At 47.8% G+C, this 27,667-nt stretch overlaps 1 protein-coding gene across 2 annotated transcripts in view; it reads right to left on the bottom strand.

Annotated features, from left to right (window-relative positions):
• The window catches only part of ITIH5 (inter-alpha-trypsin inhibitor heavy chain 5), a 60,036-nt gene extending 42,436 nt beyond the window's left edge, over positions 1-17,600 (bottom strand). The window contains exons 1-5 of one of the 2 annotated variants that reach the window (XM_084636798.1): positions 17,369-17,600; positions 12,192-12,236; positions 8,028-8,191; positions 5,677-5,784; positions 4,772-5,022 (exon numbers count right to left, since the gene is read on the bottom strand). In XM_084636798.1, coding sequence (XP_084492924.1) covers positions 4,772-5,022; positions 5,677-5,784; positions 8,028-8,191; positions 12,192-12,236; positions 17,369-17,488 — 688 coding nt within the window. In that variant the 5' untranslated portion in view covers positions 17,489-17,600. Of the gene's footprint in view, positions 1-4,771; positions 5,023-5,676; positions 5,785-8,027; positions 8,192-12,191; positions 12,237-14,985; positions 15,046-17,368 lie in introns of those variants that run through there. The other variant, XM_084636799.1, reaches the window with a different exon arrangement.
• Between the last annotated feature and the right edge of the window lie 10,067 nt (positions 17,601-27,667).

Raw genomic sequence — 27,667 nt, 5'->3', positions numbered from 1 at the left:
TTATTATAAATGCTGGAGGCGAAGTGCGGTTTGGGGGTGGAGGCTGAAAGCTCACGACCCCCTGAAGGGTCTTGACCCCCAGTTTGAGAATCTCTGATCTAATTTGACCTGCAGAATGAATGGCTTGCATGATTCAAGTGATTGAGCTTCCATCTGCCTGATTCATACCCACAATAAGCTAGGAATGAAGGCAAATTGTTAGATTTACCCCCAGAATTCAACTGTAGGTGCAAATCAGGACGACAAAAGCAAAACCGTCCATGCTAAAATTGACCCCTGAACATCTGTCTTCATTTGATGTTACAGAGTGAAGTGCCCAAGCAATGAAGTTTAGAGGTGAAGCCAAATTCAAACTTGATCAGAGTTTGGGAGAGTCCAGATACAGAACTCCAGCACAGAGCTCATCCTGAGCTTTAAAATGGGAGTGTCTGGGGAGGTGGAAGGAGAGGGGGGCAAAGCAAAACCTCCCTGCAGTTTGTGATTTTGAGCACCAGCTGCAAAATGGAAAGGAAACTGGGGTAACTACCATAGGGTCTGGTTTTACCTGGGAATGTGACGTTATTGTACATGACCGGCAAAACATTCTCACCAAACTGCTTCATAGGGAGAGAAGGGTAGCAGATGAGTAGATGGGCCCTTAGCAGGGAATTCTGGGCTCAGACGTCATGTGAAAAGTGGCTTTGTTTTGAGGTTATCTGTAAGAGCAGAAATTCCTGGCCTCAGCTTCCTCTGCGCTGTTTTATCTGTGTTACAGTGGCAGAAAGGGAGCAGACACCTGCCCAGCTCAGGAAATCATTTTCCCAAACTCATGTGCCCTCTGGCTTCCTTTTGGAAAAAAACATAAACCCAGCTGGTTTGTATGTTTGTGAGCCTGCTTACAAAGGAAACATACTAGAGAGGCCTGGCTTCGCTTTGTCAGTCAGAGAGGAAACCTAATCAGAACCCCCAAAACGGCCTATATCTTTAAAACAAACCAAACCTAGGCCCTGTATCAAACTGTGGAGAAGTCTGGAGCTGAGTCTGACCTTTGTGGCTCAGATCCCTAGCCAGAAATACAACATTCACCATTGCCACTGCAACAACAAAGACTGTTATGCTAATTCACAAATGTGAGAGTGGGGACTCTTGTCCTTCCTCAGCAGAGAGCACCTCCTCTCGGCGTGCCTTTAAGTCCCATCTGCATCCTGCTTTAAGTGCTTTATGGACACACCAGGATCTTGTTACAGCTGGAACAGCAGAGCCAGTGCACATTTAGCCAGGTGACAGGAATTTGACTCTTCCACATGCATCCTGAAGATGCATTCATCACTTCAGAGATGTCTCAGGCTAATCCCTGACTGGGAGATGGCCAGATACATTCTGATTGCTAGATCCATCTGAGAAATGTTCATTCATTTTGTTCGTGCTCATAGTGCCAATCACTACAGCAGGTAGGCATTTCACTCACAAACATTCAATGCCCAGACATTGCTGGCGGGGTTACAGGGGCAGAAAGAACCCAGCTTGATTTTTTACCCCACGCTAGATTGTCAGGGTCAGCATCTGGTGGGGGGAAGGTGGAAGCTTCTCTTTGGTTTGCAAGCTACGGCAGTTTGAATCACTGAGAATAAATCAGGAACCCCTGTGTCTCAGGGGAAAATGTTCAGAAAGCACCTAAATGACTTGGAAGCCTAAGTCACTTTGGAAAATGGGACTTGTGTGCTTCTGAAAAACATTACTCTTATTCTCATTTATACTGCTAATTTGGCCTTTCCTTCAAGGATCTCAAAGCACTTTTTAAATTTTAATCAACACCTATGTGAGAAATACTGTAGGCCTCATTATAGCTGTTTTACAGATGGGGACAGCCAACCAGAGAGCCTACATGACTTGCTCAAGTTTAGAGAGGGCCAGATTGTCCCCTTTACACTGAGCAGCACCTCATCCCTGAGGTAATCTTACTGGTTTCAATATTGTCACTGGAGGAGTGAGGCAACATGAATAAGGGTGACAATCTAGACCACAAAACTGAGTGAGTATCAGATGTATGAATAAAATCCAGGAATCCTGGGTTCCAGTCCCCTCCTCTGGTCATGACATTGAAAGTGATATCTCACATAGACTTTAATGGCTAGAGAAGACTTTAATAATAATAGAACTGGATGGGTCCAAATTTCCTATTAAATGTTTTAAACCCCTTGCTATGTTGCACAGAACGTCCGGTGCCCACAGAGTCACATTTGGATAGGCCGCTCCAATACTGAGTTTTTCCATGTATCATTTAAATACAGGAATATGCGTGCTGGAACAAAGGGTGTGTCTGCTCAGTTATCCTGTCTCTGGCCTTGATCAATGCCAGATGCTTTGGAGGAAAGCGTAACACCAGAAATGCACCTCACCATACACTACTATCCCAAGGGGAAACATCCTTCCTCACCTCAGCTAAGCTAAATCAAGGGGACTGACAACCTTTATCATTTTATCCTACCGACAGCGGCTGCAGATGCTTTGCCTTATCCAAAGCCTGATCCAAGGCTCACTGAACTCATTGGGCAACAGCAGCATTCAGGCCCAATCCTCAGGCCTCAGCTTTGATAGGAATAGGACCGAGACTTTTGTTTTATTCCATAGTCACAAGTTTCAGGCCAGATCCTCACATAGTATAAATCACTGCAGCTCCACAGAATTCACTGGAGCCATATTGATTTACACCCGCTGAGGATCTGACCCTACCGGGATGTAGATGGTCAGACCTAGTGGTCAGAGCAAGATTCAGGTCAGCAACAGAGACAAAGTCGGGGGTTGAGCCAAGGGTCAGAGCCAGAGGCAGGCATCAAGCCAAGAGGCAGAACCAGAATCAGTAGCCAAGAGCGGGGCATAGGAGCAGGGATCTGGAATAAGGCAGGAGAGCAGGAACCAGGAACAGGACAGGAAGGCATGAATTAGGAACAAAACAGGGCTTAGGAGTCAGGCTAACTGGAAAGGTCCAACGGAGCAGCAGCCAGGGATTCACCTAGTTGTTCAGACAACTTCCTCTGCTTCTTTCTGGCTGAAGTAGTGAGTCTGAGCCAATCAGAAAGGCTGGACATCTCCTCCAAATGGAAGCTTTTGGGGAAGTGCCTCTTGTGAGCAAGGATCCGCCAGCCCATGCTCCCTGCTGGTACCAGCGAGATGCCAGGAGGCAGCTGTGGTCTGGGGACCCCCAGACCTGGGTTTGAGATCCATGATCCTTCATGCTCCATCCTCAAGCAAGACCATCTCCCACTTGACGTTAGCCTGGAGTTTTTGCTAACATGCAGCGGCTTCCAGGCAAAATCATAGCATCTTATGATCTATGCTGCCCATTTGCAAAAAACAATAGCTCTGAGCAGCCTATGGGGCAATGCTAGACCCCCCCTCCCCCCGCCCCCAGCATTGCACCTGCTCTCTGCTGCTTTGGCAAAAGACCGACCTTTCCTGTGTTCCGAAAGGCAGGATTTCCTGTTTGCTTTGGTCTGCTTGGATGGAAACACAAGTTACTTCAGCAGTTCCCAGGAGCCAGGAACGTCGCATCTGATTCAAAGCCCGATTCAAAGCCCATCCAAGTCATTTGAAAGACTCCCATTGGCTTTAGTGGGCTTTGGATCAGGCCCTAATTTCCCTAATAGGGAGATCAGGCCCTAATAGGATTCAAAGTTTTCTTTCTCTGTTTAGACATGCACGTACGCATATGCTGGCTTAAAGCCACAAAAGCCAGGGACCTCTGAAGGCAGACTGAATAGAATTCCCACCATTATAGCTCCTGAAAATCTTTAATGGTCATTGTTATTATACTGCGTCCCTGCCCTAGCAGGGCTGGAGGCTGCCAAATAGTTAGAGAGTCGAATTGCAGAAAGCAGCTACCTAGCACTGAACTGCAGCCACCTCTGGGATGGAATGTGCCAACCACGCTGCACCACGGTGGCTCAGCGGAGAAGTAAGGAATAATGTTTCTAAATGAAGTGGCACTGAAATATGAAGCACGCTGGCATATGGCCAGGCCACCCGGGTTCAGACCGCTCCCTACCTTGTGAGACATTCCCTATGGTCTTTCATGGTTGTGTAAGGTCCAGGCCTCAGTTTTATGACTCCACCAAAAAAGGTGGCTCCCTCTGCAGCTCAGTACCACCTAATGCAACCTGGGGGCACTGATTTATGGCCACTTCTGAGGGAAGAGTGTCATCTATTGAACAAGTTTCAGTGTTGCAAGTTGCAGTGGGGGAGATTTAGGTTGGATATTAGGAAAAACTTTTTCACTAGGAGGGTGGTGAAACACTGGAAAGCGTTACCTAGGGAGGTGGTGGAATCTCCTTCCTTAGATATTTTTATGGTCAGGCTTGACAAAGCCCTGGCTGGGATGATTTAATTGGGGATTGGTCCTGCTTTGAGCAGCGGGTTGGACTAGATGACCTCCTGAGGTCCCTTCCAACCCTGATATTCTATGATTCTATGATTCTAACAGTCAGCACCATCAGTCTGGGATTTCCCTGGAGATCTTCCATCCCAACCGTGTGTAACCCATGCCTGCTTGGGGTGGCACTCTGTCTCCCTCTAGTGGTGACTAGACCAGCTAAAGCTTGATGAGCCTCCTACACACTTGGCTAAGAGAAAGGTATCTTTTAGCTCAGACAATAGAGGCTCACACATTAGGTCCCAGGTTTGAGCCCGGCTGCCGACGACCAGGGTCTGTCGGCGTTACGCATGTACTAACCGGGCCCAGGCCAGTTCACAAGAAGCGACGCAATCACCACTGTAGGCCACACACTCTATTCACCTATGACTTTCTTGATGCCTCTCTGCTTGCTGTTTTGGAGTGGCAGCACCTCCAGAGAACTGAAGCCCGAGTTCTCTAGGATGTTCACCTCCACGCGTAACCTGCCCACGAGCTGCTGGGGCCGGACGCTGACGGTGTACTCATACTTTCCCAGGTGCCTTTGCAAGAGCTCTTCATAATGCAGCATGAAGATGGCGTGGGTCTTGCGTGGAATAGTGCCAGAGGCTTTGAAAGTCTCAGCTCTGGTCTCCCTGCAAGGGAAATTCAAAGAGACCTTCACAAGCTGTTTTTACATCATGAGCCACACCCTGAAGTTAATGGTTTCCTGAGGGTGTGTCCCTTGTGTCAGCAGCTAGTGTTCCCCATTAAATGAAGATGCAAAGATGGACAACAGAAATACTCAGAGGTAAGTAAACAGCAGGAGGAGAGATTTTAAAAGGCTCTTATTAGTAAGCTTAGCTAGGAGTATGACAGATGATTAAAAAAGGAATGAAGTTCAGAGCAGAGAGAGGGAGAATAAGGGTGGTCCAGTGGTTAGGAAACTAGGCTAGGACTCAGGAGACCCAATGTCAATTCCCTGCTCTGCCACAGACTTCCTATGTGACCTTTGGCAAGTCACTTAGCCTCTCTGTGCCTCATCTGTAAAATGGGAATAACAGCACCGTCTTGCCTCCAAAGGGTGCTGTGAGATGTTCACCTCCAATGGTAGCGGGGGCTGTATTAGACTAGATATATCACAGGCCCTAACACAGGGAAATAAATAGGCCACACAGTAGAAAGAAAGGAAATACCTTTTAATGGTATAAAGAAGAAACATCAGAACTCTGCCCAAAATGGCAGCCATGGTATAAAGAAGAAACATCAGAACTCTGCCCAAAATGGCAGCCAGGGGAAACAATACTCACCCACCATCTGTGGGACTAGAATGTTTATTATTCCTCTCTTTGTCCTCATTTCTGGTTTTCTTTTCTTTCGCAGTGACTTCCCCATGGTAAATCCTGTCTCCAATGATCCTGTAGGGTTAAGAGATGTCAGCCTTATAGATCTACCGCCATGGAGACAAATCCAGACGTGGGGCTCATCCTAGTGCAGTGACAATGCTTGGGCATGTTTTTGTACTGGGCATAGGCTAAAGGGCCAGCTGCTCTGTGGGCATAACTCCACTAAAGCCAACCAGGTATGGCATCAGAGAATCCCACCCAGCAGCTGTCAGCCCGGGGCAGCGGGACTCCCGCTGTCAAAGGCAGCAACAGAAGATGTAAGCGACACAGTGTCTGCATGGACACTGCATTGACCTAACTATATCGATCTAAGCACTATGCCTCTCGCGGAGGTGGAGTTATTAGGTGGGCGTAGCAGGCAAGTTAAATCGGTGGGAGGACATTGTAGTGTAGACGCTTACACAGTTAGGTCAATGTAAGCTGCCTTATGTCGACCTAACTCTGTTGTGTAGACCAGGCCTTACTGCTTCCTCTTCACCGCTATGATTTTTCTATGAAATAAAACTTTTTGTTTATTTTTATCCCCAGCAGGTCTCTGTTGTGCAAACTGCATGGAGTATGTGTGCCACAGTGTAGTGATAACTGGGAGCAGATTTCATTCCTTTGGGGATGACGAACCAGATAGGAAAAGTCCGAGTGCCTGGTAGTTAAGCTCACAGGGAGATGGATTTGTGCGGGGGACTCAAGACCAAAAGGGGTAGCTGAAATCACCCTGCAAGGAGTAACTAAGGTGGTGGAACCCAGGGTTGAGACCTTTATGCTTGTAGGCTGTAGCAGCATATCACTATGGCACCCGCAGTTACCAAGCAGGCAATGATAGAACCCCTAACTCATCTGGGCAGTCCCCAAACGTCAGTTACCATCCCTCTTCTGCAGCTCAACATGTAATTCCAAGTGAATAAAGGACAACAGCAGGGAAAGCAGGGGACAAAGCTATTTACAAGGGATACCCACCTCCAGCATTTTATTCGTGACAACAAATCCTACCTTTGTATCAGTGTATATCAATCTCTGTGTTGCTATCGCTTGCAAACAGACTTTCATCTCATAGACTTATACGACTAAGATCAGAAGGGACCATCATGATCATCTGGTCTGACCTCCTGCACATGGCTGGCCACAGAACCTCACCCACCCACTCCTGTAATAGACCCCTACCTCTAGCTGAGCTACTGAAGTCCTCAAATCATGATTTAAAGGCTTCAAGTTAATTAATGCTTTTATTAAACTAAATTAAATGCTTCAAGCTAATTAAATGCTTCTTACTAGGAATGGGTCTTAGGACATTGGATACCAGTGAATAAATATTCCTTAGAATACCCCATGGGTGGTAATCCAGCAGTGGAACAGGCCTTTTCTCATGCAGCCCACCTGGAAGTACCTGAAGTCTCCCAGTAACACAGGCAGCCTCCGAAGTGCCCCATTAGGCAAAGGTCATTCTGTGGCACCCTGCCTGGTCCCCCTCTTCAAGGCTCTTTAAGAACTCACATTTCAAAAGTGATTCAAACAATCCCCACAAGGGGTCCCATGTAGTTAGCTCTCTGATACAAAACAGGCACTCTAGGCCCCAAGCAGTTCCGTGTCTTGATCAACCCAAAATAACACAAAACTCAAATTTACACAGTCTTCATCCCTGCTGGCCTTTACAGCCACTGCCCTACTTAGACAGGGTCTGGCCCAGGCCCCCCTGCCTGGACGGCTTTCTCCCACTCTCTCCTGCTTCTTCAGCTTTCTTTTTTCCCCTGCTGACTCCGAACACTGCAGAAGCCTTCTTGCAGCGGGCAGTACCTACAAACCCCAGAACACTTTCCTGGGCTTCCTCCCTTTACTGCAACTTCCCGCTCTTTTTTTTTTTTTTTTAATCCTGGGAGCACCTGACAAGTGTGGCTCATCCTGTCTCTAGGGCTGGCTTAGCCACAAGCTCTCCAGCCATGGGGCAAACCACCCTGTTAAACTCTCCAAGAAAGCCTGTTCTCCTGAGATTTCCAGTCACTCTGGCAGGCTCCAGAGGTGAGGTTCTAATTTGGGGATGCTTGTCAGACCTACCAGCAGGCCTTCAGTATGAGGGAATCAAATACATTAGTGGGGCCCTGCTCTTCTGGGGTATCGGCATCCCTCCAATGCTGTTGGACTCATGGCCCAGCCTGTGCCTAGCAGGGCCAGAGGAGGGGGAGCAAAAGTCACCACACACCCTCTCATCCCGCAGCAAGACAAGAAGGGGCGGAAACTCATGGAGAAACAAAAGCACCACGTACATGGTGAAGTTGGAGATAAAGGCTGCAGCTGGGATCTGCATCTCAAAGGTGCCTTCCTTGGCCTCAGACCCGCTGTTCACCATGGTGCACGAAACGGTGGTGAAGGCATAGCGGGAAATGATTGTGGATTTGACTGTGAATTCAGCCATCCGCGGCCTGGTCTCCTGTAGGAATTGAACAGTTTCTCATTACCGTCTATTTTAAAAGCCAAACAACCCACCCCTGTGGCATTTCTTTGCGGCACACAAGGATTTAATATGAGGTGAAAACAAACAGCCTCATAAAAGTTTGTAAGATGAAGAGTGTTAGAGCCCCTTTGTGAACACTAGGCATGGTGGGGTTTTTCATCAAGGCTTTGGATCAGTGGGGAAAGGTTACACAAAGGGCACAGTACCTCCCTATGCCCTGTCAAGGGCACAATCCACATTCATTCTGCCCAGTGCCAGCGTGAGGCCTCTACACAGAGCGAGCCGAGACATATGCTATGAAAAGTACTTCGGAAATCTGGACACATCCTAGATCATGGGTTCTCAACATGGGGGTCAGGAATGGGTTTCTGAGGATTATAACCACCTTCTCTTTCTTTACGGCCAGATAGGAGGAGATTCCCAAAACTTTGTCCAGGCGGGACATGGGGTCATGGGCTGGGAAAGATTGAGAACCACAGTCCTAGACAAATCTCCTTGTTAGCTTGTGGAAATTTTATGTAAGGCCTCCTCAGTAGCCATTACACTATGCTGCCAAATTCTCACTGGAGCCAAGTAAGGATGCATGCAACCAAGTCTTAAAATGTATACGGCCAGATCCTCAGCAGGTGTGAACCAAGCGTAGCTAAACTGAATTCAGTGGAGTTAGGCAGATTTACTTGAGTCGGGGATTTGCTCTATAGCTCTCAAATGATAGATGGAACAGCCTTAATAGAAAACATGCACACGGCTGAGGCTCATCTAGCAAAATGTCCTTTTTAGAACACTCTGGACCCCATCCAGCTTGGATGAAACAGGAATTGGAGCAGTCGAGAGCTGATTGCCAAATTATGCGTCTTGGGAATGTACTTTTATGCGCAAGTCCTCGGACGAAGTGCTTCTCAGGGCTAATACGCACTTGGACAGCAGTATCCCCATAAATCCAAGACGTTTTATATTTGGAAGACTTAAGCTTAATGTAACTACTCTAAGTAACGAACGAGAAAAATTTCTGCATCATGTTGGCTTGATCAGTAAAAGGCTGATCCTTCAACATTGGAAGGCTGCCAAAGAGATAACGCTATCACATAAATAAACCCACAGATGCACCTGAGTGGACTAGCAAATGTAGGTCCCTTTTCTGCCATTCTTCCGATGAGCAATCCCTTTCTGTGATCATGGTCTCATTGAAATGAAAAGGCCTATTCTCAGAGCAAAAGACTGCTCCATATGAGAAGGGGGGAAGTGCAGGTGTCAGAAACAGGCACTCCGTTTTGGGCTGACTTTGGAACACTCCAGACTTGATCATTATAAAGGAAGGGAGCACCTGCAAGAATCCAGGTCTGGCAAAGTTCTGATTTACTCTGCATCCATGTAACCCCTTGCTTAGCAGTGGCTCAGGGCATCTGCATTAAGTGTTGCACTGGTGTAAATGCATGGAAGTAGTTACATCAATGTGAATTTGCCTAATATAGACGGGGCCTTAGAATCTCATTCCCCTAAAGTGCCAGGTGAGGGAAATTCTGATCTGGAGTTTTGGTTCAGGCCCATTTCTAAATTCAACTAGTTCTCTGTGGGTCCTTTCATTCGATGTTCTGCATGGGCAGCGGGTATAATAGGCCAGGGGAGGCTCAGCCTCCCCTGGAGTGCTGCCTCCAAAATGGCGTCCAGGCCGTAGCCCCGCATACACCACGCCCCGGAGCCCTGCTCCCATGCTTCTCCCATGGCCCTGCCCTCACTCTGCCATGCTTTGCTTCTTCCCCTGTGGACCCCCGCCACCCACCTCTCATGCTTCTCCCCAGTGACGCTCCCCCACCCGGCTCTCGTGCTTGTCCACTATTTCCCATGTGACCCCCTCTTCCCCCGCCCGCTGCTCGCACCTCTTCACCTCCTGAGAGGTAGAGAGTCATGAGCGGCAGGGGGCCCCTAGAGGGAGGGGGCAGAGAGGCATGCGTAGCCAGCAGGGGGACCCCTTTGGGGGAGGGAGCAGAGAGGCACGAGCAGCAGGTGGGGGGTCCCTCGCGGGAGGGGGCCGAGTGGGGGCTGGGGCCGGGGCAGAGTGGGGCGGGAGTGTGGGCGGGGCCTGTGGGGGAGGAGGCCAAATGAGGGCAGAGCAGGGGGCGGGCCTCAGGGCAGAGCGGGGGTGGGGCCACAACGCTTAGGCCGAGCCTCCCCAAATGCGGGAGTCACGCGCCACCCATGATGTTCTGAATATTTAACTGGCTATTATTGGGGTGGCAAGTGACTCCAATAAGGAATCGGATGGCCAATCAGAAGCGGAAGTAAAGAGTAGAGGGGGGAACTGTTATAATTTAGAGCCACACAAGGTGCAACATCTTCTTTAGTTTCGAACCTCCTGGGCTCGCACCGCCGTCCTGACTTTCTCTTTGAAGGTCAGCTTCAAAACCTTCCCCAAACGCAGCAGCAAAACTGAGACAAAACCACTGAGTTTCACCTGGATTCATCTGAAGCCTCAAATGCCTTCGAACGCTATTGAGGGCAGGGGGGCTACCGCTTATAACTTGGAACAGCTGCAGGTCTCAGGTCAACCACAAAGGGAAACCTGCATTCAAGGTTTTCCCCCTTCGGATGGTAGAGGTCCCTGCTGTAGGGTTGCCAACTCTCCAGGATTGTCCTGGCGTCTCCAGGAATTAAAGATTAATCTTTAATTAAAGATTATGTCAAGGCATGAAACCTCCAGGAATACGTGTAACCAAAATCGGCAACCCCTATCCTGCTGAATAGACGGTCGGAGAGACAGACACAGACACACAGCTCTCTCCCTCCAGCTGGAGAGGAGAAACTGCTGACTCATCCACCCAGACCTGCAAGCAGCATGTTGCTCTTTGTGTGAACAGTAGCAGAGAGGTGCTGAGGTAGTTTCAAACCAGGTGGCTAGGCTCTGGGCTGGCGTTCAGCCCAAGTTCCTGTCTGAAAATCTTCTGTATTCCCTAGAGTTCTTGCACAACTTCTTACTGCATGAAATTCTGACCTATAGCTGTGTCCATGTGCACTCCCTGTTTTGTTTTCTACACTCCTTGTTATTAAAGCCCCTTAGGAAGATGAGGAGAGACATTCAGGAAACCATTCCTTTTCAAAAACAAACGCGGGTGCACTCAGAGGGAGCGGATGAGAGCGCTGCTATTTCGCAGGGTGAGGCGCTGTTTTTTCAAGGCGTTTCTCTGTCATGAGAGAAAAGATTTTCTTGCCAAACAGAAAGAATGAGGAGGACTTGTGCCACCTTAGAGACTAACAAATTTATTTGGACATAAGCTTCGTGGGCTAAAGCCCACTTCATCAGATGCATGCAGTGGAAAATACATGCATCTGATGAAGTGGGCTGTAGCCCACGAAAGCTTATGCTCAAATAAATTTGTTCGTCTCTAAGGTGCCACAAGTACTCCTCGTTCTTTCTGCTGATACAGACTAACACGGCTGCCCCTCTGAAACTTGCCAAACAGAGGATTTTATTCCTGCTTACCTCAAGTGCTGGGAAGTATGAAGAGAGCCGTAAATATATGCCTGCGTTTTCACTGGCGGTGGTTGCTTAGATCAAAACAACTTGACCTAGTGTCTAATTCTTATTAAAAGTAATAAACAAGACTGGGTCATTCCAGGGATACAGACCCATTCCCCTCTATGCTGCTGGTTCAAACCTGGCTGAGGATCATAGTGATTGACAGCTGTTGCTGTCTGATGGCTAGCCTACAGTATGTGAGACGTGTTACTCCCAGGCTCAGTGGATAAGTGGCCACATCGCCGCCACCACCACCATATTTACCAATGATTGACTATCTGGCTGGATGGCACAGCAGAGAGGCTGGATCCCAGCTGGACTCAGACTAAGCAATGTTCATCCTTGTTTCTACAGATACAGGCAGAAGAAGATTGAGGGGCAGTGTTGGGACATGCTTCAATTGCCACTACTCATGTGATACCTGCTGTGTGGATAAATGACAGGAATTTACAGGATACATACCAGCCTCTGCAGAAATCGGCTCTGTCTTGGGACTCTGCGCGCCACCTGCAAAGGGTTAAGTAAATATTGTAACTCGTGCCTTGCCCCTTTCAAGTTCACGAAAGGAAGATTTGTCAGTTGTTTAAAAAAAATGCAGTGGAGTTGATCCAGACATTGGTTAGTGCAATTGTTTTCACGCAGCCGGGGTTAAGCGACCCTTTTGTTAAGATTAAACTTAAAAAAAAAAATTACAACAGACCCACAGATCAAAGCTGTGGAATAGAATTTGGTTTTCCCAGGCAAGGTGTCGCCGAGTGCTTTTCAAAGCAGCATGTTACATGCGGAGGGTGCGGGGGTGGAGGGACTGTGTACTGACACACAAGGGCCATGGGTAATTATGTGCTTATTATTGTACCCAGATCATAGCTGGGGAAACTGAGGCACGGAGCAGTTATTTGACTAGCCTAAAGCCACATAGAGTGTTAGGTTCTCAGCTGGCATAGCACCATCAGTTTGAATGGAGCTATGTTGATTTACATCACCTGAAAACCCGCTCTCTGGCTAAGTTTTATCAACATTAACACCTGTCACTGGGAAGCTATCGTTGCCTAGTAAGCGATGGAGCAAGGCTTTTTAAAACCAGCCATCAGGCTGATTGTGAAACAAAGTGCCAGCCGCAGCTCCAACACAATCACATCCATTGTATCAGTCTCCACCAGCTGCAACAGCTTCGCTGGCTCGGCTGTATGCTGTGTAAGTCCCAAATTAGAATCTACAGGGGAGAAAAAAATCCATAAAAATACACCCTTCACTAGCAAAGTGGCAGTCCCTCTCCATTGGTTTAAGGATAGCAGTGCAGATGTGGTGTCTCGATGTCTTCAAAGCCAGTCCCAAAATCACTTAGTACCAGGATAGCCTTAATGCAAAGAAATCACTCTGTTTATTAAAATGCTGGTGAAACGCCAGACAGAAAGGAGAGCAATGACACTTTTTATCCTTGATATTTGACACTAACATAACAGATTTTCTTGCCAAAGAGAAAAAATTTACTTCTGTTTACATCAACTGTTGGAAAGCTAAAAAGAGCACAGGGGAGAAGTGAAACAGTCTCCAGTGTTAGACCTTTTACTCTTTTCTCATCCATTGCTTTGACCAACATCTTGCTAAATGGTAGTATACGGGAAAGCGGGGCACTCAGGAGACTTAAGTCAAAAAGAAAGTTTTGGAAGGGATATAAACCCTCATGCTTCAGGGCATAAGACCACCTCTATCTGATGTGGGTCAGGAAGAAACTTTCCATGTATGCAGGTTATCCCATAACTTCCTACTGCGGGATTTCTAGCCCTTACCTCTGAGGTATCTGGTACTAATCACATTCAAAAACAGGATATTGGACTAGATGGACCATTGTTCTCATACAGCAGAGCAATCCTTATGTTCCTATCGATAGTCAGATAAAATCTTCTATCTCTGAAGAGTTGGTTCAAATCCAACACATCCTAGTAGTGGCCCAAAGCTGCTATCATCTAATAACCTTTGAGATGCACACTTGGAATGAGTCTAGTGGTATTATTTCAGCACCCAGTGAACAGTTGTCCCATACCAGAAAAATCATCACTGAGGCAATAGATACGAACTGATAGCCTTGCCGGCAATCTTAGTAGAAGGGCCAAGCACTGAATGGGCTGGGGAGACTAAACTATCACTAAGAGATCTATCAAGAGATAGCCCCTCCAGATCAGAGATGAGTGACATCAGCAGGAGAAGCACACATTGCTGCTTGGCAGGCTGAACCTATTCTGTAGGTACAGAGAGGAATTCAGTCTCAGCCAAAATTCCTGTGATTTTATGGAAGTGGCGAGATGCTGTTTGGGGGCGAAATTCCGCCCAGTGCAGCAGGCTAATAACACACAGCCAATCATGGGCAGCAAGTGAAGCTTCTTCTTGGGAAGGCTAGCTCTCTGCCCCACCTCTTCCGGCCGAGGCCACACCCCACTCGCTGCTCTCAGCCCCGCCCCCATGGCCCTGGCTGGGGCAGGGAGTGGGGTGCTGAGAGCTCAGTCAGGCCCACGGAGGCGGGCTGAGAGTTCAGCCCCAGCCAGGGTCCAGCTCTCAGCCCCAGCGGGACCATGGCACCACCCCATGGCCACCACCCCACCTATGGCCCCACCCCATTCCTCCCCTTCCACCCACAGCCCCGCCCCATTCCACCCATGGCCCCACCCCTGTTCTGTCCCCACTCCGCCTCTTCCCTCCAAGGCCACATCCCCGCTAGCTCCTTTCTGAGGCCGTGGCAGGGGAGAGATTTTTCCAGGGGCCCCAAATTGGCCAGGGCCCCTGGGCACAGGCCCCATGGGCCCGTACAGTAATCTGCCACTGCCTCCCCTCATCCCTGCCACAGTGGCACAATGTTTGGGGAGGCTTAGCCTCCCCCAGCCTCCATTACATGCCACCTATGCAGCCAAAACATCCTGCCTCAAGTCAGAAAAATCTAAGTCATGCAGCACTTGGGTGACTTTGTCCCTATTTATCTGCTGTGAAAGTAAATCAGAACTACCCAGAATAGCAGAGACAACATAACCGGGAAAGCAGCTGAATAGTTAGAAGCCAGCCTGCCTCTTTGATCTACTGTAGTAACTATAGAGTCCCTTCCTCCTTTCTTAGAGCATCCTGTGTTTATGTCATGGTCACGCCCGCTATTTCTTTCACTTCCTCTTCATGTGCTGGGGAACAAGAGGTAGTTTTGAACCAGACAAAAACCTTTCTCGTGACAGAAATCAATCCAGGGATGTCAAAATTGTCAGATTTGTCCTACCAGATCAGACCAGCTGCTCCGGTGTTCTGCCTTTAAGCAGTGGTCCCTTCACAGAAGGAGGGTCACAGAGCATGTTGTGCGAGAAATGAGGGCTGGGATATCCTCCAGCCCCCAACACTCCTGCAGTCATTAGTTTACTCTCTGAAACATGAGATTTGATTACCCTTTTCTTAAGTGACATTATTCCAAATGGTCACAAAAGTCTATTTCTCCCCAGGACTGAAAATAGCCCTGAAGCTGGGAAATGATTAACTTTACCCACCCGGACTATGTCCCTGTTTGCTTCACTTCAGAGACATAGGAATTTTTAAAATTCATCTTCCGATCTGGATCTGTGGATAAAATCCACATTAGTTAGGAAGGCCGTGAACTTGCCAAGATCTGTGCATGTGCTTAACTATCCCCAGGAGAGCGACCCTGATGGGCCACTCATGAGTGCACAGTTCAGCACGTGTTTTAAGAGTTTGCCAGATTAGGACTTTAGGGATTAATTGCTGGAGGGGGTGGGGGAGGTGGCTGCAGGAGGGCAAAGGGAAGAAAAGTGGACCCAGGGGAACATCTACCCCCACCCCCTTAAACTGGCTTCAAAGTTCAGTAACTCCCTAGCAGGGAATGCAGCTTTCCCCTACTCAGTGTTTTCAGTGGTTTGCATCGTCATTCACTAAATAGAAGCACGATACAATATTCAGCCTGACCCACCACTCTAGACTTTTGCATGGCTTCTCATCTCTCCTTTGGGGCATTTCACAAACAAATCACAGTTGCTAATGGGACTTTTCAGAGGTAAGGTTCTCTATGCGGCCATGGTACTTTTCTGGCCCGCCATTACAGTAGTACCTCACAGCCTTTAATGTATTGATCCTCACTACACCCCTGTGAGGTAGGGAAGTGCTATTATTCCCATTTTACAGAGGCTAAGTGACTTGCCCAGGGCCACACTGGAAGTCTGTAAGGGAACAAGGGATTAAAGCCAGGGAACCTAACCCTGGACCATCCTTCCTCCCACCTGCAACTGTCCCTCACAAGTCATGGAAAAATTTCCCCCATAAAAAGAAAAGTAACTATAGGCCACCCCATAACCCAGTGGCATAATCCTTTCTCGCCCCTATATCGCCTCTTTCATCACAAAGGGTTATAAAGCACTTTATCAGCTGAAATACTAACAGTGCATGGGGATCCCTTCGTCTAGCATGGGTCAGAAAAGCAACGACTCCGCGGCAAGCAGCAACGCTGCACAAGAGTTTCCGGGAAAAAAAGCTGCATCCAACGTTCAGACTGTCAGAATTACTCAACTTGGAATTTGGCCAGGACACTGGGGTTAACTCCCTTATTCTTGCAAACTGTGCCGTCGGATCTTTAATTAGCACAGCCGGCCAGAACCTCAGCTTTATCTCCTTCATCCAGGGGCAGATGATACACCAGCAGCACAGTGCCCCCTACCACCATGTTCATTACTGGCTCAGTGTCAGTGACTGAATCACTAATCGCCACTTCCCCCAGCACCGACTTCCCCCGTAAATTCTCCAAGCCAGTAACTAACCTTCGCCAGAGCTCACTACCTTGGAGATCTGACCGTGGGGTGAGATAGGTCCAATATATGTGTGTGCGACATGCTCCAGTCTCACAAGGAATACGCCTGAGGCTTTAGGAGACAAGTGTTTGAGGTAATGAGAAGCGGTAAAGGTGACTTGCATTGGGGATTTAAGGCAATTGGGAGCTAAGACACAAACACACACCCTGTAGTTTTGCGTGAACTAACGACATCAACTCTAACATAAAAGGAAGGGGAAACTGCATAAATATTTGTTACTAGTGGTGTCTTACTCTCCATTTCTTATGGTTTTACACAGTGCCATATACACATATGGCAGTAATATAAACCACAGTTAATCTGGGGATGGGAACATTAATGAACATAGCTGGGTTAATCTACCACACAATTATTTGCCTGTGGAACTATATGATGCTCCTGAGTGTGAACAAGAGAACCAGATCCCAGCCACACAGTTCTGTCAATCCATCTTTAGATCAATAACAAAACAGGCAGGACAAATTAGAGACAGGAGGGCAGGAAGGTTAGAAAACACCCAGGGAATTCCGAGGGAAACAGAATTTCAACACAGAAATCACATACCTTTCTTTGTTTGTTATAACAAATGGGAGAGAAGTTAGGAAAATCTTTCTTATAGTCAGCATCTGCCTTGTAACCTGGGTCTTCTGGCAAAGGTGCTGGAAGCTGCTCTCACCTGATTGCCCTTGGTGAACACAGATACACAGGACTCCTAGGAGGATTTCTTTAAATTAAACCTTCAGGCAACTCATTTGGTATGACTCAGATACACAACCCTGGATGTTACAAAATAATCATCGCTTTAAAACTTACATGGTTGGGAAAGTTAGAATCCACCATCAACCTCTCTTCCAGATACCTAGCTAGGAGCTCCGAGTCCTGCTGCCCAGAGGTGAGTGAGACTCCCCAGCAGAGCCACAGCAGAAAAATCATGGTTAAAGGGGCAGCCAGGGGATCCCCCCCCCCGACCCCAGATGGAAGAAAAGCCCTCTCAGTGTTGGGGCTGCTTCTTGCAGCAGGCTGGGATGAAGAGTCTGCAGGAGAAGCTGACGGGAGTCTCTCTCCTCTGCCTCCCCTCCTCCTCCCCATCTCTGGACCAGCCCCTTTTCCAGGCTCGCAGCCAGGGCTGGGAATTCCTTGCTATCGCTTTACCAAAGAGTAAAAGAAGTGCCTGAAGCCCTGGGTCTGACTCCGTATGCCACACACTGGTGAGTTCCCCAATCCCCAGCCCAGGTCATACCCTGGTAGCTCCAGGCTCTTCTCCAACACCGCCACCCAGGAGATGGTCTGAGCAGTCAGAAGTGCTGCACCTCACCCTACTCCAGTTACTCCAATCCCCCCCCCAGGGAACATGATAGGTATGTAGGAGCTACTGTTCTCCCATCACCTCCCAGGGCTGCTGGACATCTGCCACAGGAGGCCTTCCAGTGGCTCTGCACTGGGCTCTGGCCAGAATCTGCCCTGGTCCGCAGAACATGCATCGAGCCCCTGGAACCGCCTCATTCCCTGTCAGCACCTGCACTGAGAAATTCTAGACTCCTCTCCCCGAGCCCTGGCCAACAACAAGAGCCCTGCTGTCCCCTGCCAGCTATTCTGAATCTTCCCCAGTGACAAGAGCCCTGCTCCCCCTTCCATCTTCCAACCTCCCGACTCTTCTCCTGTGCCAGTGGCAAACAGCCCCTCCCCGTCCCATCCTGTCCAAAATCATGTTGCTTTAAAACCCCAGTTGATCTCAGCCTCAGCAGAGCCCGAGCCCTGCGGGAGCAAGGGCTGTGAGCAGACACACCTCTCCGCAGTCTGAAACATTCTGTGCTCAGTCAGTGGTGCCAGCTGGCTAGGACGGGGCATTATTCCCTTCCACCAGATTTTCAAACCTTCAGCCCTAGAGTTTATTTAGCCCAGGAGTTATCACCTTGGGGGAAGATTTATTTATATTCCAGTAGCACTTACAGATCCCAGATGCGATGTAGGCCCCTGCTGCGCTGAGAGCTGGACACGTATATACACATAGTAAGAGACAGCGCATGCCCCAAAGATCTTACAACCAAAATAGACAAGCAGTGGGAGAAAGGAAGCGTTACTGTCCCCATTTTATAGATGGGGAATGGAGGCAGAGAGATTAAGTGGCTTGCCCAAGGTCACATAGGAAGCTCGTGGCACCGGTGGGAATTAAACCCAGCTATTCAGAGGCCCACTCCAGTGCTTTAATGACAAGGCCATCCTTCCTGCTAAGGGACTGCCCTCGAGTGGTTTCAGTCAGCACATAACTGCAGTGTAACAGCGCCCTGTTGCATCCACAAGATGAGAGGGATTGATTGACCTGCGCTATATATAGGATTTTCTGTGCATCCAGGAAAACTGCCGTGGACATCTATGGGAACTGCCATCACTCAACACCTCCATAAAATCAGATCACAATCACTCAAGTGACCTAAGAAAACTCTCCCGAGTACAGAGCGGACCTGAGCAGGATGCAGAGACATTATATGGCAGCATGTGGAATAGCTGGTGCATCTTCAGGAAAAACCTACAAGACCTTTGTGCCTACCTTTTTATCTGTGTACACACATGGCCCTTGTCACTTAGTACCTGAGCATCTCGCAGCCATTACGGGCGGTATCCTCACAACGCCCCTGTGAGATAGGAAAGTATTATCCTCATTTCACAGACAGGGAACTGAGGCACAAGGTAGATTAAGCTACAGGGAGTCTGTGGGTGAGCTGCAAATTAAACCGACAGCTCCTGAGTCGGTCCAGCAACTAGACCTCCCTTCTGACCCCTGCCAGTGACAGGAATGGTGGGTGCATTGTGCATCGAAGTCTGGGGAGGTGCCGTCCATCTCCCGCCATCCCTGCACCAGGCTCTGCAGTGCCGGGCTAAACTCAGCCCTAGTTGAGTCTACACTGGGGTAGCTCCCACACCGGGAAGGCCAAAAAAGAAGGTGTAAGTTGTGCCTGAGAGGCCTGATGCTGAACTCGCTTACATCAGTGTAAATGAGGAGTAACGCCACAAAAGTCAAATGAGGTACACTGGTGTAAGAGCAGTGTGCGTGAGATCCAAATCAGGCCCTGTTAGCCCCCCGCACACATAGTGCCCCACTGCACTGGTTTCACACCTCTGTGTCTTTCTTGACTTTGTTGTTATTTTTATGTATTTGTCTTGTGGTAGCACCTTGGAGCCCTTGTCACGGACCGGGACCCACTGGGCTAGGCACTGTACAACACAGAACAAAAAGAGGGTTACTATTTAAGTATAAGACAAGAGACAATAGGTGTGGGAGCACGGGGAAGCAATGAGACAGTGCTGTCAGCATGACAGAAGTGGTCTCAGCACGCCAGATGCATAACCACCGTCAAGCTACTTGCAGGCCTCACAGCAAAGGAAAGTTTGAAGGTGGCCAACTTTGTTTCCAGAGAGCTCCTCCCAAGCCTGAGAGGCAGCCTGGGAGAAAGCACAATGGTGTGTCACTGGATTTACTCTTGATTTACAGCTGGGTAAAGGAGCAGAGGATCAGGCCAAAGGGTGGATGGCTGGGGGAGCGTAACCAACAGACTGAAGACAATAAGCCAGAAAGAATATAGCTATGTCTAATGTGATTAGGTCTGTATTCATGTCCTCAGCTAAGGCACCCAAGGCTGTCACTAAATGACACCAATATCTGCTGTTCAAGCTCAAAGTGGGGCTGATGTTCGAACGCGAGGCAGGGGATCATAGCTGAGTACATTTCCCTCCGCCCTCTAACATGCTGTTCTCTTTCTAGGGGCCAACGTGCTTGGCATCCAGCTTGGGATGTCATCCAAGGTGGAGATAAGCAATTATTCGTGCTTACCTACTCACATTAGACAGGTTGGGTGCTGTCTTCCGTTACAGGACCCGTGGCAAAATCAGTAGGAGTTCTGTGGGTGGGGGCTTGCTGCACTACATTGCATGGCATGTCCGTGGCCAGTATGAACAGAAATGTTCTGCAAAGGCATGACCTGACAACTAAGCCTCTGCGCTCCCTGATCCAGGAGGGATCGCATTATTTCAATGAAACTGTCTGTGTTTACATACAGACACACACACTGAGCCATACTCCGCCTTCAGTTACACAGGCAGGCAAACCCACAGGCCGAACGGGGGGCCCTGATTTTCACTCTGCTGGCTAAATAAATGTTGGGGCGGGCAGTCTATGGTAAGTAATGCCTTGGATTATTTAGACAGCACTTTTCATGCACAAGAACCCCAAAGTGCATTGCAGCCTGTGAATCCCAAACAGTCTCCAATGCGGTTAGTAGAACCTGCATATGCAGACAAAGGACAGCATATCATTCATGCACACATATAAAGAGAGGAAGAATGGCAGTGGTTAAGTGATTACCTGGAACTCCAGCGATCTGGATTAGCCCCTGCTTTACTACAGCCTTCCTCTTTGTGATTAAGGGTTTGTCTACACTGCCAGCACAGTATGTGAGTGCAGCTCATGTAGACATACTCCTACTGGTTTTAATCTAGCTAGCTCAGGTACTGGAATGGTGAAGCAACCCCTGCACTGGGGTCAGCATGAGCTAGCTGCATGAGTCATTTTCCAGGGCTCCAGCTGGGTTTGTATAGTCCGGGCTGCTATGGTTTCACTACTCCATTATGCAAGCTAACTAGATCAAAGTGAACTCAGGCATATCCATCTGAGGGGCAATCACACCCCAGGCTTGCAGGGTAGACACACCCTTTGGATGAGTAATTTAATCTACATCGTATCGCAATTCTCCATTTGTCAGCTGGGGACAGTGATAAAGTATAACACAGGGGTGGGTTATCAATTTAAATTCATTCATGATTGTGAGGTTCCCAGATGCTACAGTGGTGGGAGCCATATTAAGTACAGTACTTATTTGTATAGACAGTGGTCAGAATACATGGGGGAAATCTGATTAGCGCTGGCTGGAAAATGGAAATCCTCCTCCTGTGAAAAACGTCTCATTTTTGAAAAAAAATTTGTCCCAAATAGGGGCAAAATTCAAAACCACCAATTTTTTCATGGCAAGGAATTTCCAGAATTCAAATTCAAAACTGAGAAAAGGAAATATTTTTTTCACACAACACATAATTAGAGTGTGAAACTCATTGGCACATGAAATCATTGGGGCCTAGAAAGTAGCAAGGTTCATAGCGGGATTGGACATTTGAATATCTATAGAACATCCAGAGTTATCATGATTAAATAGGATTTAAAAAATTGGATATTAATTGGATATTTTTAATATTAAAAATAATATTAAACCTCATGCTTCTGGGATTAAGCCAATCCCCTATGATGCATTGGATATGGCCGCTGTTGAAGACCAGATATTGGACTATATGGACTTTAGGTCTGATCCAGTCTGGCAATGCCTATGTTCCTGAAAATGATTATAGGAAATTTAAGTAGTTCTTTGTTACTATTATTGTCACTGGGAGGAAAAAGATAATTCCATTTTCTGGAGGATTTCGATATTTCAAAATTTGCCTCCATTCCGATTCAGAATGAAAAGGGACCCCTTGCACCATGACACCTTCCCTGGCTGGCTGTCTTGGAGTCATGGATCCTGGAGGCCCTGGGGTTCACTGAGACAGTCTGGCAGCTGGTCTGTTAAGGAACCGGGTGGGTGAGCTGGCAGGAAACCAGTCAGGTTTTGAAACCTGTGTGGGAGGCCAGGTCTGCTGAATATATGCTGAAATTGAACCATCCCCACAGAACAATCCAATTTCAACAAATCAGGAAACTCCAGTGAAAAAATGTTTCATCTGAATGTTTCTGACCTACTCTGGTTTCAGAGTAACAGCCGTGTTAGTCTGTATTCGCAAAAAGAAAAGGAGGACTTGTGGCACCTTAGAGACTAACCAATTTATTTGAGCATAAGCTTTCGTGAGCTACAGCTCACTTCATCGGATGCATACTGTGGAAAGTATGACCTACTCTGGGTATTGTAATTAGAATTAGAATGATTAATAATTTCTGATGGATGCCCTGAATTGCTTTCTCTTTGTGCTTTACAACCCAGAACTGTGGGACTGTAAACTTTCAGGTCTTTGTTTTATTTGGGTTGCAGTACATGCCCTCCTTCAAACCATACTGGGCCACAGTGCTATACATCAAGCCATCGCAGGCTGAAAACGCAGCCCCTGTTATTCGCCCCGCCACTGCATATCCTACTGCAGTTCGCTTAAGGGTGGCTGTGCAAAAGATGAGAATTTGGTAGCCACTGCAATGTATTTATTTGCACATCAGGAGGCTTTGAAGTTCCTCCCCATTTTGCGGCAGTGGGAATGTCTGTGCTATAGTGAGTTCAGTAACAGGTTTGTGCTGGCCTACAGATGCATTCCATTCTTTCCTGTATCCTTTCAAATCCTTGTGAGATAAATACAGGTTACAACGGGAAATGTGAACATTTCATATCATGCCTTATGTTTGAAGTGAGCAAAATAATTCCTAATTACCCATCAGCACCCCTTTCAAAAAAGATATTTTGAAGATTTCGAGGCAGCTGCAAGCAAAGATAATGTGTTTATAGCAAGAGTCTGCCCTGATGTAAGCACCAGTGTGACAGGCAACCATCTCGTAGGGTGCCCGCCTTGTGCCATGGCGTAGCCCTGCAGGAGTGCTGCTCTCTGCTCCCCTGTCTGACTCTTGTAGGATGTCACTCCCAGGCCAGAATACTTTAAAATGAGATTCCCCCTAGGAAGGGGTCTCATTTACTAAGTCTCTGACAGCTTCTCTATTAATGATTAGCCTCTCAAGTCCACCCCTTGTTTCCCCTTGATTCAAAGTTCTCACAACTGTCCTCGTGTGCTAATTCAGGTAGATTCCCCCTCCCTGAGCCAGGAGTGCTACAGCCCTCCTTCTAGGGCCTCTGTAAGGGTACGTCTACACTGCACCATACGCGCTGACGTTCCACTTTCCCTGGGGGTGCTGGAGCCCCACCTCGCCCCAACTCCACCCTTCCCCCAAAGCCCCATCCCCACCCCGCCTCTTCCCATCCCTGCTCCATCCCCACCCCGCCTCTCCCAGCCCCCATTCCACCCCCTCCCCTGAGCGCATCCTGCTCTCACTCCTTCCCTTCCCCCCCCCCCAGCACCTCCTGCACACCGCTAAACAGTTGACACATGGTGGGCGGGAGGCGCTGTGAGGGAGGGGGAGTCGCTGATCAGTGGGGCTGACGGTGGGTGCTAAGGACCCACTGTTTTTTTCCCATGAGTGCTCCGGGGCTGGAGCACCTACAGAATTGGTGCCTATCCACTGCACACTCCTTCTGGTGGTGTATAGAATACATACACTACACACCCTCCTAGCATGGTATAAATGGCGATGTAGGCAGTGTGGCACTGCTTAGGTGAGTCAAATTACACCTGAACCCTGTGGGTAAGTACCCTACCTGGCTCTCTATTCCACTGCAGGGAAAGGCTCCAGCAGCAGAGAAAGACTCTGGCAGTGGGGAAAGGCTCTGGCAGCTCCCTGCTGCTGGACACTTTCCCCACAGCTTTCCCCCGGCCTTGCCAGAGCCTTTCACTGACATGCATAGCTACACACCACAGAAGGGAAGCAGCCTGTTTTTCACTGTAGTGCATAGCAAAACACCGCAGCAAACGGTCTGCAGTGCAGGCACGGCCTAAGATACTTCTCGTAGGCTTCCCCACATAGGTCAGGAGTCTCACTGCTCTCCTTCTTGGCCAGTGTCAGAGTTGGCCCCTTTCAATCCTTTTAATCCTCTCCTCACCCCCTCGGCCGGCAAGCCTCTTTCAAATGATCTACTCACTGTCTCCTCCCTGGCTCTCTGTCATCACTGGCTTCTCTGTCATCACTAGGCCTAAGACTGATTTAGTTATATGACCTACCTGCCTGTGGCTGCAATAACTTTTCCCACTTAGGGAGCTGAGCAAGGCACAGGTGGGGCTGGCCCCACTACCTCTTAAAGGTGCTAGTCATCCTGTGACAACCCGTGACTCACATTGACTTCACCAGGAGCTGTCCATGAGCATTTGCTGATAGAATTTAGCCCCTAGAATGGAGTGCGTCTTGCAATCTTACCCAGGGAGGGTGAGCAGGGCTAGTATTTAGTAGTGACTTGTACAATCTAATTAGCAACTACGTATATTATGAGATTTTTCTCACCACTGGAAAGTTTATCTAGCTCTGTTTAATACATTCATAGACTCATAGGACTGGAAGGGACCTCCAGAGGTCACCTACTCCAGTCCCCTGCACTCATGGCGGGACTAAATATTAGACCAGCCCTGACAAGTGTTTGTCTAACCTGCTCTTAAAAATCTCCAGTGATGGAGATTCCCGGAGTGCCCTGGGCTCTGTTTGTCTGAGCATTTCCAGGCTCTTTTGGAAATGATCTTTGAGCAGTTCATGCCATCTAGTGGTTACACATCACATGGGTTTGGTATTTCCACATAAGAATTAACCCACAATGGTTTGGGGGGGAACGCCTTATACAGGCGGAAAAGTAAAACACAGAAAGGCAGGAAGTCAGTTTTTAAAGGAAAATCCTTTAGGCCCCAATGCTGCACACTGTTAAATGGTGATTTATGCAGAGGGTCTCCCTGAGTTTTCAAAGAAACCGGCTGAACAAGCTTACAGGACCAGGGTCTTGTCTACACATAAGAGTTGCACCACTTTAACTGCCCCAGTATAGTTCAAGCAGCACAGTGCCCCAGGTGTGGATGCAATTATCCCGGTGATTATGCTGGTATAGTTTATTTTCATACAGGAAGGGAAATAAGCTACACTTTTGTACCAGTACAAGTGTGTCCTTACTAAAGCTTGTGTAGGTATAATTATATTGGTAAGAAATCACACCCCTAGCTGAAATTGTTATACCCATACAAAGCTGTGTATAGACCAGGCCTTAGTTTACAAGTTCCGGGCATACACACAGAGAAATTAGATAAAAACATAAAATGCTCTTGCTGGAAGGTTACAATGTAACACTACTTTATTTCTGAGAATCCAGAATAACACATAAGAACCCCACAACAGAGAGACAAACTAGACAGTTCTCTAAAGCAGAGATGTACAACTCTCCCTGCCTTGTTCTAGGCCATCTGGCTGCAGAGTGACTGCTGTAGCTGCTTGGCCCAGATCTCCTGCTTCCCTGAAGAACCCCCTAGCCTGCAAGCAGAATCAGGAAATCCCTTACAAATTAACATGACAGCTTACAATTCCAAACCAGTTTTCAAATACGCAACAGTTAGGGGTTAGAGTCTGATCTGGCATCTCTGACTGCCTTTCTGGGCAACCTGAGACAGGTCACTTAGAATGACATTGGCCTGATTTTCTTAGATCATCCCTAACTCTGAACATCCATAACTCCAGTCCAAACTGTGGGTGGCATGGTGGTCAAAATGCAGGAAGCTAACAGAGCCTTGTCTATACTAGAGCTGTGTGAATAACAGATTTTTCCGTTTGTTGGCAATTTTTAAAAGTAAACGCAGAAAATTGGTTTAGGCTGAACAAAACATTTTGACAGAATCAAAATGTTTCATTTGATTTTGACCATTTCTAAATGGTTTCTGCATTTTTTAAACTACAATTAAAGGAAATTTTGAAAGAAAACTTTGTTTCAAACTAAAAAATCAAACCATTTTATTCTGCAAATGTTGAAATGAAACATTTTGATTATTTCTGAGTGGTTTTTTCCTAAACAATTAGGTGAAAGTCACAAAATGTTTGTGTTGCCAAATGTGCATTTTTATCTGAAAAGAAGTTTTGACCAAAACTTTTCCCCCAACTCTTGTTTCCGCTAGGGTTCCTATTCCTCACTATATAGGGGGCCTGCAACTATGCAGGGTCACTTCAACTCACCTTACTGTTTTTTCACTTCTCTTAGGGCTTGTCTACACTACAATATTAGGTCAACTTAATTTAGGTCAATCTACAGCCACCACAGTAATTCAACTGATGTTGGTGTCGACACTACTCTCCTTCTTCCAGTGGTGTGTGTCCTCACCAGGAGCACTTGCATGGACTGAAGTGGAGCATTGTGGGGCACTGACAGCCACATGGGACTCACAGCTGGAGCCCCCACCTACCCTGGGGTGACAGCCCAAGCTGTGAGCCTGGAGGGGGCTCCATTTCACAGCAAGGAGTCTTGCAGGTTCCACACATTCACAATCTGAGAGCTGAGTTGATCAAAGCTCAGGGAGAAAAGGTTCTAAATATGGAAGTTGAAGACAGCTCTGTGGAGTTAGTGGGTGACTGATGCAGAAGCAACAGACGTGTCTGTTGTATCCTCATACCTCTACCACTTCGGATACAGGCCATGGATTCCTTATTTTGCTAGAAACTCAAAAGACAGTTGTTTCTTAGTCTGGGCACTGGAAATCATAGAATATCAGGGTTGGAAGGGACCTCAGAAGGTCACCTAAATCCATCCCCCTGCTCAAAGCAGGACCAATCCCCAATTTTTTCACCCCAGACCTCTAAACGGCCCCCTCAAGAATTGAACTCACAACCCTGGGTTTAGCAGGCTGATGCTCAAACCATTGAGCGATCCATCCCTCCTGACAGCCAACTGCTGTTAGCTGCAAGGATCTTTGGGCTGTTGCTTGTGGACATGTTTGGAGGGCAGTTCAGAGGCAGCTATCCTCTTCAGGCTTTAGAGGATCCAGGGGACATACATGCTTATTTTTTAGGCCACACTAAAGAGACTGAGAAATCATTGTTAAGCAGATCAGAGTGCAATATGTCTGTCTGTGTGTCCTAAAATATAAAAGTGTTGAAACTTTGCACTGAATTATGTAACAGCAACAAAGCTGGGACGTCGGTGGAAGGAACAAAAACCAGTTTAATGTCCAATAGTTTTGTTTAAGAAGTTATTCAGAAATTTTCTGAATGCTGTCTGTAAACGTTTGTGTGTGTATTAAATATTTATTCACTAAGAAGCCAGGCGGAGCCTTTTTTCTCAGGATGGCTGGCAGCTGCTATTACTACGAACATTCAGGGGTTTGCAGGGGTTTGCAGCCTCATAGACGGGCAGAGTATTATTCCATCAGTATCTTTGAGAACTGGCTATTGCCTTGTTTACTGTAAACAGATTTATTTCAAGTCAGCTTTCACTTTGATCTTTCCCATTTTCAATTCTCCAAAAC

This window comes from Lepidochelys olivacea (assembly GCF_965140295.1).
Source record: "Lepidochelys olivacea isolate rLepOli2 genome assembly, chromosome: 1".
Lineage (NCBI taxonomy): Eukaryota > Metazoa > Chordata > Testudines > Cheloniidae > Lepidochelys > Lepidochelys olivacea.
The sequence above is the reverse complement of the archived record's forward strand: the minus strand, read 5'-3'. Positions and strand labels throughout refer to the sequence as shown.